Source organism: Parus major, chromosome 4 (genome assembly GCF_001522545.3).
Source record: "Parus major isolate Abel chromosome 4, Parus_major1.1, whole genome shotgun sequence".
NCBI classification, from domain to species: Eukaryota; Metazoa; Chordata; class Aves; order Passeriformes; family Paridae; genus Parus; species Parus major.
The window spans coordinates 9,028,501-9,043,976 of record NC_031771.1 but is presented as its reverse complement, the minus strand read 5'-3'; the positions used below and the strand labels follow the sequence as shown (position 1 = coordinate 9,043,976).

Below are 15,476 nucleotides of genomic sequence, written 5' to 3'. Positions count from 1 at the left end.
GCCTCTCAGTACATGACCCTGTGTTTTTCTAACAACATGAAGTTTTTGGATGAACAAAGCCTTAATGTGTCAGAAACAAATTGTGTGAAGGAAAAACACAGGTAAATTAGTTTTTCAAAGTGTAACTGAGCAGTGGATCTAATGAAGCAGAGAGAGGGGAAACAGAACTGATTCCCAGATTAATCCAGGGAACTCTGTTCCATACACACAGTTTAGGCCTTTTCTGGAAAGCTGTCAGTAATAGGATCATTTGTGTTTAAGAGAGATGAATGGGACTGGAGCAGATGATGTGATCTGGGGAATGGAAAGCTTATTTCATGACAGTGTATTTGAAAAGCTTGGCTTATTATCCTAACAAAATGAACTATGAGAGGGCATATGATTCCTTTCTTATTAATACATCAGGAGACCAGTATAAGGAATAGAAAATAATTACTTAGCTAAAAGACTATGTTGGCAGAAGAGCAAATGAGTATAAACTCACCATGAATAATGATGGGCTGTAAATTAGAACATGACTCTGAACTATTATTGCAATAATTTTTTGAATGACCTTCCAGTCAGAAGGGAGGGAGCAGAAATTAAAATAATTTCAAGGTAGTTAAAAAATGGGGTAGCGCGTAGGTTTATCATGTAATGTCTGTGACAGTAAAATGCTTACACACGATCTGAAGGTTTTTTACAACTCTGTGTTGCTAATAGTTCTTTTTATCGAAAATACCAGCCTCTTGGTTGCTTTCTATACTCCTATGATTGATAGTGGGGGGAGTGGGTTTAGTCAGAAAATGTATGCTCCAGTCATATTCTTTCATATGCAGCTTTCCCTGCTTCTCTTGATGTCTCATAGATGTCCAGGTTACTGATGGATCACTCTGCTTGTAGACCTGGCACAGACTGTAGGGACTCAATGTGAGTCCTTTTAAGTCTTCACAAAAGTTCTTCCTGGTGATGCTAATGCTGCAGCTGCCTCTAGCAGTAGCTGCAGTGAAAATCCACATCTGGAATTCCCTGTGGGAGGTACCCAGTGAGAAATGAAGATAGTTGAGACTGACTGGCTGAGCTTAACGGCTCTAAAATGTTCACTTTAGAATCTGAAAATATTTGTTAAAAAGTTAACATAAAACATTGAGTGGGGAATGAAATCTTCTATGTTTTAAAACAATTGTTTGCTTCTATGAGAGCTGATATTTGGTTAGTTTGGTACCTCATAAAAATTGCTGTCAAAATACTGAGCTTAAGGCCCCCAGCTGGCAATGTACTCAGGTGCTGGCACAGAGATAATACCAGCTTCTCAAGGGAACTTTGGAGGTTCATGTACCGGGGATGTGACTGCTCCAACAAGTTAAATTCTGAGTTCTTCATTTCAACTTCTCCCACAAGTCAGAAGACAGGGATATTTTGTGCAGAGCATTGAAAGGTCTGGGCTTGTTTAAGGCAGCAAGACCTTTTTATCTGTGTTTAATACATGAATAACCTTTTACCACTTGAGTAGATGGTTCAATCTGTTGAGGAACTGGGAATGTTGGAAATACCTCTACAAGATGCTAATATAAATCTTGTGTCTTGTAACTGTAATGTCACTTGAAATCATACAATAATGACATTTCTTGTAACTGTAATGTCAGAGGAAACGGCACTATGTTTAATTTATAGTAAAATTTCTTAATGCGATTTTTATGGTAATAAACACAAATTATGAAATGCTGACTTTAGCATGCTCAAAAAAGGCTGTTTATTCAGTAAAGCAAAAAAAATGGGATTTCAATTTATTTTGTCACATATTCAAAGTTCAACTTTTGCTGAAAGTTTGAGAAAGAGGATCATGTTCTGAAAATTTGATGATGCCCTTGAGCTCACCTGATGAATCCAGTAATATTTGCCTTACTTCATGTTGTCTGCCATACACTAAAGCAATATAGAATTAACCTGGTTCATTAGACAACTGTATCTGCTTTTTACCACCCTTGGCTTGTATCTTCTCATATTTCCCCTGAAATAAGTAGAGTACAAGTTCTTTCCTTGGCTTTTTTAGCATGTTTTTTCAGATAGGCTCTCTGATATTCCTATGGGAATGAGATTTATTTTTTTTCTCTTCCTACCCAGCTGCCTTGGGCCCTGTGGGCAGTGCTGACATCTTGCATTCTAGGAAGGCATTGTTCCCTGAAATGCCTACTTGAACACTTGGGTTAGAGTCTGCTGCTTCAGGGGAGCAAGATGCTCAGACAGAGAGAGAGATTGCCACATAGTCATGATTTGCTGGAGCAGTGTGCACAGCTGGGTGTGGGAAGTAGGGTGGAAAAGCATGATAAAATACCTCAAACACCCCTACATATTTATTCCTATGTCCTATTTTCTTCATCATTCTGAAGTATTCTTTGGGATATAATTTGTCAGAACATCTGGATTTTTTTTTTGGCTGCCATTAACTGCTGCCTTTTTTGGATTGTGGAGTCTGTCTCAAGGATTTTTGGATAGTGGCATTACAATAACCAGCCTGAGGTATTTGGATTTGAACTAGTAACAAGTCCCCATTGGCTGGCCCATGTAAATGAAGATCTAAAAGAGCCTGGGAATGCTCCATCTGTAACTTGCTGACAGAAGCCAGAATTTGCCTTCTGTGAATTTTATTTTGCAGTGGAAGAAAGCAGAGAGGAGGAGGCATCACAAGCATTTTTAAGGGGATTTTTACTGTTCAAATTTTCATATTGTTCCCAGTATAATACAGGGTTTAAAGGGGTCATTCCTGGAAATTATGATGGGGAGGGGGCAAGGGTTACTGGTTATAACAGCTACAGCCTTTAATGTGTTTTTGTAATATATTTTATTAAAATTATAACTGACCAAATGCCTAGAATATTCAGTACCTATAAAGACTTTAGAAAGCTACTTCACATCATTTGGCTTCAAAAAAGCCTGAAAGATGAAGGAAAAGGACTGTAGCTCATTATCTTGCTACCAGTGGTCATTGATTGCAAAAATTAGACTGCTTAAAAAACCCCAGCAGATTGCCTGATAAACAGCAATGTGCTACTGTCTGTGTCAGTCAGCACTCATCACTGTGGGGGACTAGGGCGGGCAAGTGTTTTTGTGCAAAACAAAATGTGCAAAAACCACATTTTGCAACTGTGTTTGAGCCCCTGAAAAGACTGAGCCATTGCCTGCAAGTGATCCTTCCTGAGTGCAAAGTGTGCACTGGAGGCACAGTGCAAAGGTTGTGTTTTACTGGGAGCTGTTCAGGAGGAGAGTGATGATGAGCTCATCATGCAACACAGGAAGATTTAACTGGGTGAACAGCTTTTTTCCCTCCCCAAAAAGCAATGTTCTGAAGCAACTGCTACTGGCAGAGTATCTGTACCCTGAGTTTCAATGAAGAACAAATTAAGTATGAGTAACAGAAAATCTATTTTTCATGATGCTAAGACTCAAATGTTAATTATCTCTAATTTATACAGGCCATTTTTCTTTGTCACTTTTAATCTGTTGCATAACTTTACATCTGACAGATCTTTCTCTGTAAAAAAAAAGGTGTTTCAAACTGGTTAGAAAAACTGAATCCAGTGCTCATGCTATGTGCTATGTTAAGAAAGTAAATAAACCCTTCCTCCCTTCCTCCCTTCCTCCCTTCCTCCCTTCCTCCCTTCCTCCCTTCCTCCCTTCCTCCCTTCCTCTTCCCTCCCTCCCTCCCTCTTCCCTCCTTCCCTCTTCCCTCCTTCCTTCCTTCCAGATTTACATGGCTAGATTTGACAGCTTTTTCTTATTCCCAGTAAATACAAGAGATAAATCAATCTTAGGACTTTGCCTTTAGGGGTTATTTATTTACTATATGAAAGTAAATAATTGTGGAATTGAATAGACCTAAATATGGGAAGGTGGTTACAAGTGTGTTCCAGAAGGGTGTTTTTCAGCTCTGTGATTTTTAGGGTTTTTTGCAGTGTACAGAGGGATGAGCTCTGTGTGTGATCTTAATGCTTCATGTGGGAAGCATTTTTTTCCTACTAGTACATCTTAGCTGTGTTTGGTGATCTGCAGACCAAGTGACAGCAGCTGAAGCTCTGATCCATGCTGAGCTGGGCCTTTTCCCCCTTATGTAGCTTCTGCATGGAATCTGAGCTGTACTGTGCGTTTGCATGGATAGGGCTAGTGTCATTTTGCATTGAGGCACAATGCAAAGTGGTGCAGCTCTACTATGGCTGGCAATTGTACTGAGTTAATAAGCCTTGCTGGATCAGATCTGACTCTCTACTGCATGCCCCAAAGCACTCATCATGTATCGATATTTTCTGTAACTAGAAGTTCCAGCTTCCATGTGGATGCTGCAGAGTTGTATGTTTCTTGTGCTGGGCTCAGTATGGAGAGAGTTCCTAAGTAATCTGTTCTTTCTGTACACCAAGATTTTTTAAGACAAGTCTGATCAAAAGCCCAAGTATTTGTAATCAAACACTCAAGACTTTTATGTTTTTCTGCTCATTATTCATACACCAAGTTTTGTACCTACATAAGCTGTTAAATTCTGTTAACTTCAACCTTTACTTGGGGATCTCATGATGCTTCTTTTGTGCCATGTGTTCTTTAGAAAGCGTGCAAAGATGCAGCCTACACAGAGAAAGATACTGACCTGTAGACATGTCTGAAAGAAAAGCAGTTTATGAAGATTCTAGAGACTGAGAATTATGTCCTTTCTGTTATCCTTTCATTATGTCTTGAGAAGTGTGTCTGGAGGTAGCACACAGTGGCAGTGCTGCACTAATGAATGGTCTTGACTCTACGCTCTGCAAAAGAGTTACATTCACATGCTGCCTCTGGAAAGGATGCAGATAGTCCTGCCCTTCTATTTGACCTTTTCAGATAAGTAAACAGATGAAACTATCAGTTGCTAAAGAGCAAGTAATAGAGGCATACATATTTTCTCTACTATCTGTAGTAGGGAATATATATATATATATATTTTGTAAGTTTAAATTTAATTAGTATATAATAAAAATAATATAGTTATTATAAAACATTGCAATAATTTTATATAGCTAATATTCCCTTTATTTGTTTTCATCTTGAATTCAGTTTTAACATTTATTAGTTTCTCTGCCTATCAGCTTTTCCATTGGAACTGTAAACCCTGTAATACCACGTGCATGCCCAGTGGGAAAAGATTTCCTCTTTTGTTATATATGGGATATTGGAAATTGTGCACTAAAGGTTGGAAAATTACTGTATTGGTATTGTCTTCCATTCAATAAGCAGTTAGCAAACAAAAAGTAAAAAACGAAGTATTGATGGAAGTGTTTTATTTTGCTGACTACAATATGTTGATTGAACTATTTAGCAAATTGTTAATCTATAGGACAAAGATAAATAGCTGGTGAATGTAAAATATCTTCTTTTAAAAAATAATTTGCTGCATGTACTGGAATGGGTTCTGTCATATAAAAGCAGATTGATGGTTGCAGAACCATGTAACAATTTCAGCATTTTCAGCTCACCCAGCATAAATAGATGAAGCTGCAATTTCTTTGACTGAAAGAATCCAAGAAATAGTAACTCCCGGACTCTGATGGGTGGTGGTGCTGGTTGGCTGGCAGGCAGTGGTGGTGGGGATGGGGCTTACTACCCATTGCAGCTGTCTGTGGAGCCGTAGGGCTGTGTTAGCAGAGTTCAGTTTTCTATTCCCTGTGGAGGCAGAAAGGTGCAGATGGTCACTGTCCTGGAGCACCTCCAGGTTAATCTGTGTGCATGTTGTGTTCTCGTATGACTTTTGTTTTACTGAAGTTGGGAATCCTTTCCTGGAAGGTGCTTTATTGAAGGAGTGCAAGTCAATTTTTCAGTGACTGCCTTCAGTAGTCTTTCATCTTGCCTTGCCTAGCCTTGCCTATTATGTGTACTTAGTTATTGTGAGATGCCAGGAGTGTATAGGAGTGATGTCAGAAGAGTGCATTTGAGCAGCCAACAGCAGTGAGTACTGGAAAGTCACTGGAAGCTTCTGTTGATTTGATTGAATAAATCGATAGTAGCCAAGGAAAGGATATAGCATTATTTGTTTGCGAAACTTGAGTGCATCCTGAACACGGCCTTTGATCATCAACTGAACTGCAAAGGCTTTAGTTAAGGGCAGACACAAAAGATTCAGTAATGATAGTGAATATATCTTCTGTACTTTGACAGTGTGTGTGTGAGTGTGTGTGTGACAGTGTGGCTCAGAGTACTACAAATGACTGAATGCTCCTTTTAATCACATATAACTGCCTTCTGCTAAAGGCAGAAGCTGAATTTAGGATTTATGCCTTGAGAAATTTCACATATATGTCTATGACAAATGCATTACTCATTGCTTATTGTTCTGTATGAGATTTAAAGAAAAGTAAGCATATTGTGAGCGCCCACTGTTGTCCACTGGTGTTCTTCCTGTACAACAAGCTGTGGTGTAAAAAGGTAACTGTATTATTCTGCAAACAAAATCACAGGAACGGATGCATGTCACAAACATTTTGCATTTAGCCTAGGTCACAAGCTGTCTTTGTTGCATGCCTTTGTGATCTCTTCTTTTCTGGGCAGATAACCCTATAGTGTGTGCTATTCCAGGGAAACATGGTCCTACCCCAGCTGTAAATGAACTCCCCACTCAGAGGAGAACAAATAATTGAGACCAAATAATGAGAAAACTGAAGTTCTAACAGAGTAGTGGATATTTGGGATTAAAATCTGACTTTCTGTTTCCATTTATATTTTGTAGTTGTTCTAGGTGGGGCCAGAAGGGAAAAGTTGATTTATGACAAGGTTTTAAAAAGTGCAGCAGGTTGTTTAATCAGGAAGGGCACTGGGAGGATATTTGACCTTTGAAATCCTCTGTATTTATCTCCATTTTTTCTCTTCCATTCTGTGGACTGAGACTAGAACTGACTTGTTTCTTATGTTTTATAAATGCTTATGAGCTGACTTTGTGTTTATAATGAGGCCTGTGTGAATATCCCATAGTGATACCCCAGTAGTTGCACCATTCAGAAAGGTTTTTTCAGGAACTCAACCAAGAGACAACTTGAAAGGGATCAGATTGTACTGCCCATGTATTTACATACATGTATGTTGCTTCTCTTTTAATAAATATCAAATAATAAATCTGTTTCTACAATCACATATATTTGCACACACTTTGATCAAGATATTCAATTGAATCTCAATTTCAATTAAACAAAGTATATTCTGGGGAGAAGAGGTACAGTCCCACCAGAAGAAGTTGGTCCCACCAGAGTTACATTTGGCTGTCCAACTACTGGCTATAAACGGGTTAAAACCAAATGAAAATAAACAAACATAGCTGAACCAAAAAGTATTGCAAAATGCAGCAGAAATTGTTTCTGTATTTTAAATCTATTTGAAATTCAGGAATATGCTTTTATTCTATGGAAGGCCCTAGGTTCGTCAGGTGTTGACATCCCTTTCCACATCTCTGTTGGGTCAGAAAAGCAAAAATATGTTCTCCTGAATTGAGATTTTATTTTTTAGAAGGAATATCCATTCCTTCCCAAAGAAGTAAGTAATATTATATGATTCTAAATGAATGTTGAATTCCCTTGATTTCAGTAAGCATAAAAGACACTTGAACTTTCTCTTGTTGTGAAGCACAACTCAGTATCATACAAAAACACATACAATTTTTAAAATGTTTGCTGAAGTGCTGCTGGGTTACAAATACATAAGTAAATGATGAAGAGGAAGGTTAGTCCTTACATTATTGGTTTCCTTTTCTTGAATAAATAGCAACAGTAATAATTAGAAAATATAAATACCTGACTTCTTGTTAGACCAGATGTCACTTCTTTGAGGCCGGCACACAGAACTGCTTTTTAGCATCTTAAAATGACACAGCATTTTTGGCCTGGTATTGATACTCCATCTTTCTTTTAAGAAACAAATCTGCTCTAAGTTATTTCCTCAGCTTCAAAAGGGAAAGATGTATATCACCAACAAGAAAATGTCAGTAGCTTTCATTTGTGACTTGAAATATTTAAAGGTAAATTTTAGATACAAATATTGATATTGAACATTTTATACTAGTTTTCTGTTGATCATCAAATACTTTGGAGTTGCTAATGTATTAGTGTGAAAAAATCTAAATGTAAAATTGCATCCAAATGAGGACTCCCACAGATTTCTAAAGTATGCTGTCCCTCATTAAATTAATCATAGCATTTTTTATTATCTTTAGGCTTTTGTTGAAAAAACAGTGTTCTCATTGTAGGGAATCAAGGGATAAGAGATGACTGAGAAAAGCTGATTCCTCTTTGCCAAGTCTTTGTGGTGGACTTTATATTTGTGCTTTAAAGCAACATGTATTTAGAATTACAAACAGTTCAAATTATCTTTGCTTTAAAGGTGGTTTTTTTTTGTGTACTGAGTTGCAGCTAGAATAGAATTGAGGGTCACATTTGAGGGCATGGCAAAAATAATGAGTCTTTTGAAGAGAGATTTACAAAACGAGTATGAGTTTTACTTGGAAATCAAGCAAAAAGTTTGTTCTTGGGGAATGAATACCTTTTATATAGGCTGGGTAATTAAACAGATGTACTTGTTCAGTGTATTCTTCCTTGTGTGTTGCTTTTAACAGTAAGGTATTCCAAAGGGCTGGTTTTGGCCCAGCCAGGCTATCAAGGATGTCACAGAAGTTTTCTTATACATTCTCTATCTAATTTTTGCTGTTTAATCAGTTGTCTGTTCTCAACTGCCACCTAACAATAAAATTATAAAGACACTGAAGACACAGCCACACACCAACCTGTACCATATTTTGGGAAATATAGAAGAGGAAGTCAGATTATCCCATAATTGCTCTTGTGAAATTAAAACAGTTGAGAACAGTGGTAGCTCCATCTTGCAGTAAACACGGGGACAACTGGAGGTCCCATGTGGGGGAGAATATAGAAGCTTTCCTTCTCTGAATGTGTACAAATATCTCTCACCTCAAGATACTCAGCAAGAGGCTGAAGGAGACAGGGTCATACACTGAGACTGGGGAACAGGATTTCTGCTGCAGATCTACTGGCAAAGACAAGTACTTATTTGGAGAAAATACTTTTCAATGTACTATGCTCTTTCAATTGAAGCTGAAAATTTTGCTTCCAGATAACACTTTTAGATGAAGAATCCTGTCACTCAAGTTACAGCCAAAAAAAATCTCATTTTAGGAAAGGAACAAATGAACACAGCTTTTCTCCCTTTAGAGACTCAGGAAATTTCAGAATGATAAAAAGGCAGTGGTAAGAGACTTTCTGTACAGGAACCAGTAAAATATTGTGATTAAATTATTAGTTGTTATAAATTATATATACATATATACCTCCATTTAAATTTATCTCCAAAATGTCAAAAGTATGAGGAAAGAAAGTCATGAGCACTTCTTTCATTCTGATTTGAAAGCAACAACAAACAAATGTAATTATTTCTTGCCTTTTTTCCCCTTAATTCTCTCAGGTCCGCACCAGTGTCCTACCTGATCACAAGGAACCAAGAGCAGATGTTGGGGTAAGCAATTATTTTCATATATTAATTTTTTTTTTTTCATCTCATCAGCAGGCACAGACACCAACTGCTCAACAGGAACTGACAAGCTTTTTTAATAGCAAAAGTTTTTAGTTAAATGAATAAAATAATCAAGGCAGGAGTGATAGTCTCATGGATTGATATAATCCTATCCACATCTTTTTCAAAATCTTTTTCAACTGAAGCTATGCTGAGACAAACACAACTGTGTAAACAAACTCCTTGCTAATGTCATACAAGCAATCTGGATGAGATTGAGAGTCTGGAGTGGTATTGCCTCAAGAAGCCTGAGCTTCTGGTCATTGTGTGCAGACCATTATATGCTGCATTCTGCAGTAGGAGTTGCCTTTGGTTAGTGTTTTCAGCAATTAAACTGGCAACATATAGAGGACTCATTTTTATGTGTACATCTACAGAGCGTTTGACAAAGGTATTGGGAAGTAACTTCTGGGTCTGAGAGGGCCAAAACCTCCCAGATGATATGGACACCTGGTGTGGGTAGGAAAGGTTGGTCCTGCTACAGCTGAATAAAAGAACAAAGAGCACCTGATGCAGGTGTCAGATCTGTCTGCAAACATGCAAAATAAATTTTAAATTTTAGGGATTTAAATTTTTAGGCTAAACTGTTGACTTTTCTGCCTTACCAGGGCTTCCATGGCATAGTTTTCAGGACTTCATCTAGTATTTGAAAAATCTGTAGCTTGGCAGCAAGTTCAGTCTTAGTGAAATAATCAGTGTGCTTTAACTTTTCATATAGCTATTATAGAGACTTTCCTCTTTGGCTAGCTGAGATTATTCATCAAACTATTCAAGGCATGTATCTTCAGATTTATTGTTGTGACTACAACAGTAGCAAAATTACAAAGGAACGTTACTCTGCAGTTAACATTACAGCAGCAAGCTGTTTAAAGCTTAACTTTCAAGCCTTTCCAAGTCATGTGGGCAAAATTAGATTGGTTTGTAGACTGCCAGCTCATACTGCAGGGCGGACTATTGGTATCTAAGTCATTATGAAAAAAGTATTCTCCAGTTTGATATTAGACCACTTGAACACTAGCATAACTCTCTTCATTTGGGTCATGGGATCATTTAAAATTTTATTTGATTTTGCACAAGATTTTTTTTTTCTTAAATAAGCATGAAAATATGAAACAGAGACCTAAGTAGAATGTTTGAAGCCAATACAGTCATTCATCTTTAATTTCATGACACTGGAGAGGTAGATCTGACAGTCAGACATGTTTAGTGGGTACAATGACCAAAGTTCTTTGACTTTAAGAGAGAGCAGTGTAGTTGTCTCTTGGCCCTGGTCATGTGAAGATTCTGACTTAGGATTCTTTAAATATATTTATAGTTCTATTTTGCTGCAAAAAGAAGCCCCAAGTGACCAAACCTTATATCAGTTCATTTCAAATACCCCTTTTCCCCTTTCCAAATGGTCAGGTTTCAAATAAAAACACTCAAATGTCATGAAATGCCAGCATAAAGGCTGCTACAGAGACAAAGTGCTATGGAATGTATTCTTACAGTATGAAGAAGGATCTGCTCTTGGAAGAAGATAAATAATCTGGGCTAAATATATGACCATGAAGTTTTAGTGGAGAAACACTGTCATGTTGACTGATCCAAAGGAAGACAGAACCATCTGTGTGTTCACTCCAGCAAAGCTGTCCATCACTGTGTGTTGCACCTGGATGTCTTTTTTATAGAAGTACCTTTCATTTTGGCATTGAAAACTAACGGTGACCTTTGCTTGTGTGGCTGTTATTTTTCTCTATATATATCCTACAGGCCTTTTTTTCTTCCTTTCTTCCTGTTCATCACTTCACAGATCCACTGTTTTTCCAGCCTTCTCTAGACTCTTAACTTGTGTCTTTTTTCCTTTGCTGCTTACATGGTGCTTAGGGAATCTAAGCCAATGCCATTGATGGGAATAAGCCATACCTCATGACTCGGTTTACCAAACCGCAGACCAGTGTTGGTGCTTACCTAATTTCAGAATTGTTATTTGAACTGTATATTGTATATAGAAGAAAACTTATCTTAGTGTAGAGTTTTTCTGTTCGCAGTCAAACACTCAACATCCTGCTGGCTTTCCTGAAAAAAAGCGGGCTGAAGGGTTTTTTTCACCAGAGGAAGTTTCTCTTCTCAGCAGTGACAGATTCTTTTCTGTTTTATCCTGAAGGAAAAGTTGCTCTCTGTAGGCAGCCTGTGTTGACTCAGACTCTATTCTTCTAGAATTTGTATATTCAAGAATGTATATAATTTAGCCTGGAATTTTAATTTACCATTCCAACAGTAAACTTAGTGTTATGTAATAAAAACCCCAAACTTCTTATTGTTGTGTCTTTCTTATTGTTTTATTGCAAAAAATTAACGTCATGATCTTATTACAATTTATTTAGAGCAAGTGATATTGTGTTGTATATTTAAAAGATAAATGGGTAGAAGATGGCTGTATGCTGTTAGTTTATCTCTTCTTGTTCCCAAGGCAAGAATACTACTGCTGGCCAAGTTGACAAAATGGGATTTCAGCAATGTGGAGCAGGATTTGAGCAGAGGTTAAAAAATAAACAAAGTGCAAAAGAAGACTTAATCCTTTTTCTTCTTTGAACCTTTTTTTTTATGTGTGAAGAGTGATTTTTCTAGAAGAAAAAGATGTAGTGGTGTAGCTTAATTTAACTTTAGGCAATCTAGTTGCATTACCACATTTTTTCTGCACTTTTAATGAAGTGAATAGGTTCATCTTACAATGGAAATAGAGGAAAAAAGTGCCTAAAACATTGCCAAGAACTAGAGAAATACAACATTTCTATTAATAAATTTGTGCTGAAGTCAATTTAAAAATACCTTCCTAGCAAATACATTCATATTTGGAATACATGGATGGTAGTGCCAGGGGCTTAAGGAAGAAACATAACAACTTTGGTAAATAGTGAAAACTTAGCACTTGTTGTAATCCAGAAATTAGAAAAATATAAAAAGATGCAAAATGCAAATACTTGGACAGAATGAAAATTTTCCTGTGTCTGCATATCTTACAACCTGTTATTTTGTCATGTTGTTAGACTGTTTGTAATTGAAAAGAGAAAGGTTCCTGCCCATGAAACCAAAGTTTTTAACAGTTTAATAATAATCATGCTGTAGATGCACAAAAAAAAAATTCTAGTTGCTGGAGTGTCATATAGCTGTCATAGAGCTGTTATAATTGAAATGCAATTTGAAGATTTTCAAGTGTGAGACCAAAAGAAGTAAAAAATGAACAAATATTTTATCTTTTCTTTCTGCTTTGATTTGTAGCGAAGCTTCCTGGGCTGTGCAACTTTTAGAGTGGGAGATCTGGTAAAGTCAAAGGAGCAACAGCTGACCCTTACCCTCAGGTAAGTATTTCCTACTGTTGTAAATCATGGTGAATTAATAATGCTTGGCATTTCTCATCTAAAGAAAGGCAACAAGGATGTGGAAGGGTCTAGAGCATGAGTCAGGCAAGGAATGGTTGAAGGAGCTGGTGGTGTTTTTCCTGGAGAAAAGGAGGCTCAGAGGGGACTCTATCATCCTGTACAGTTACCTGAAAGGAGGTGGTGTGAAGTGGGGGTCAGTCTCTTCTCCCAGGTAGCAAGTAAGGAGACAAGAGTAAATGGACCCAAGTTGCACCAGGTGAGGTTTAGATAGGAAACCAGGAAAAAAAATTCTTCTCATGAAGGGTTATCAAGCACTGAAACAGGCTGCCCAGGGAAGTAGGATGGGTCACCATCCCTGGAGGTATTTATATGACATGTAGATGTGGCCCTGGGAAACATGATTTAATAGTGGACATGGCAGATTAATGGTTGGACTCAATGCTCTTAAAGGTCTTTTCCAACCTATACAATTCTATGATTGCTGCTTGACTGAATTTTAAGCTCCATGTTCCATCAGGTATATTAGATGTCAACTTGAAGTGTTTCTAATTCTTCCATGCACAAATTCAAAACTAAACACTAAAATTAAATATCAACTCTATAACCTGGAGCTTCCCAGGTGCCAGAATAGAAAAGGTAATTTTAAAGTATGATAACCTATGGAAAAATTGCAGGGAACTTGCCTTAGGGAATATTCAAAGTTTCCTTTAGAAAGGAGCATAAGATTCCCAGTTTTGTTTGGTTGAATGTGGCTTAAAGAACTAACAGTGTACAGTTTGGTTTGTTTGCTAGGCATGTTTAAAGAAGTTGGCCCTAATTATTGAAGGTGTCTCCCATGTGAAAATGCTTGTGGTCTCCTAAACTCATTGTTACATGTAGCCATACTGAAATTGCAGGGGGTGCAATGTACAACTAATCAGTGATGGGTACAGAGCTGAAGAAGGGTCAGAGACAATGTTCAAAACCTAGGGCTGGGCTGAACAGATACATCTTAAAGCTGTGCACTGAAGGAAAAAAAATCATCACCCCTGATCCTGTCTTGCATGGCTTAAGATAAATGAAGGTATTAATCAAAACCTTTTGAAAGTTAGGGGTAACCTTTTAGGTAGTGATCTTCAGAATAAATTCATTGGACTTTATATAGTGCAGAGATTTTGTTGAGCTGAGTTTTGCAAGTGCAATGGAGGCTTATTTGGGGTTACGGGGAAGGTGCAGTTAAGCTTCACATAGTAACTGCTCAAACTCCAAACTCCTACAAAGGCAATATTTTGGGAGGAAGGAATCTGTGATTGGGAGAACTGAGACATTGATGTATGTTGTGCCTGGGATGTTGCACATAGGTGCTGTGGGAAACTTGTGTTACATTTGTTACCCGAGCATAGGAAGACAGCCTTAAATTGTTTTTAGGAGCAAAGTATGACCCATCCTGAGATTTTTTAGAAATGGAAACTTCTTGAAGTATTTTGGCACCTGCCTTCCTATTTCAACAAGAATAATTGCATATGAGTGTTTAGTTTACAAGGCAAAAGTAACAAAATACTTTGGTTTTAATTTTTCCCAAACAGAAGATGCCATGCCAAGCAAGGTAACTTTCTCTAACAAAAAGATCCGATTAGATAAAATGTGAACTGACTGTTCCCTATGGGAATCAATGGTTAGATAAATAAATTCCAGCTTAGTGATAGTAAGAATCTATTCTTACAGGAATTCAAGTTGTTTTTAGCTCTTTAGGATAAACTCTGCTTCCCTAACTAACATATTGAAAATTTGATCTGAAAGATTGCCTCCAACAGGTGGCACAGTAATTGACAGAATGAAAAGCTTCAGGACAGAGTAAGTATTTTGTATCTCAGCCATCCAATTTGTAACCAAAAAGATGGAAAGCTCATAAGAAATAGATTAAAATTTTGCTTTTAATTAATATTTTTATATTGGTTGTCCTCTTTGTTCAACTAACATTAGAATACAAATATTCCAATTAAATTAATTTGCAGATTCATTAAATGGTAGGGTTTAGTCAGTTGGATTTTTTTTTTAAAAAAAAAGTCCTCACGTTTCAAAAGTGGGATTGTTTTCTGATTGACTATTCAGCAGCAGAAAGTCAGTAGAAATTATCCACATTTCTGAGATGACAATTTAACCAGAGCAGTCTACTAATTTAAGCTTGCTTTCCTCTAATCACCCTGAAGTGTTAGTACCTCTCAGGAGGATAGAGGATATATCAAGGGACTTGTCAGAGCATAAAATTCTATTTAATTTTTGTTGATATTCTTCCAATGGGAGTATATCAGGGAGTGCTTCTGATTGAGGTACTCCTTTGTTGATTTAAAGCAGAGATTTAAAGATCCAGAAATAGCTTGGTGGTGTGCCCTGTAAAGATTGGTGTAATTATATAATCTGGTTAATTTTTAAATTTTTAATTTATAATTTTTGAGTTTTCTTTTTGTTGCTCTTTTTTTTTTTTGTTACTATGTCCTTCCATTTTCTTTCTGAGGTACAATGTAACAACATAAAATTGTTTTCAAAGGAAGATTCTTGCATTTTTCT

At 37.1% G+C, this 15,476-nt stretch overlaps 1 protein-coding gene across 6 annotated transcripts in view; it reads left to right on the top strand.

Annotated features, from left to right (window-relative positions):
• Positions 1 to 15,476, top strand: part of INPP4B (inositol polyphosphate-4-phosphatase type II B) — a 318,553-nt gene that overhangs the window by 171,906 nt on the left and 131,171 nt on the right. For all 6 annotated transcript variants that reach the window (XM_033513502.1, XM_033513501.1, XM_033513500.1 and 3 more), the window contains 2 exons: positions 9,460 to 9,510; positions 12,829 to 12,908. In XM_033513502.1, coding sequence (XP_033369393.1) covers positions 9,460 to 9,510; positions 12,829 to 12,908 — 131 coding nt within the window. The remainder of the gene's footprint in view (positions 1 to 9,459; positions 9,511 to 12,828; positions 12,909 to 15,476) is intronic.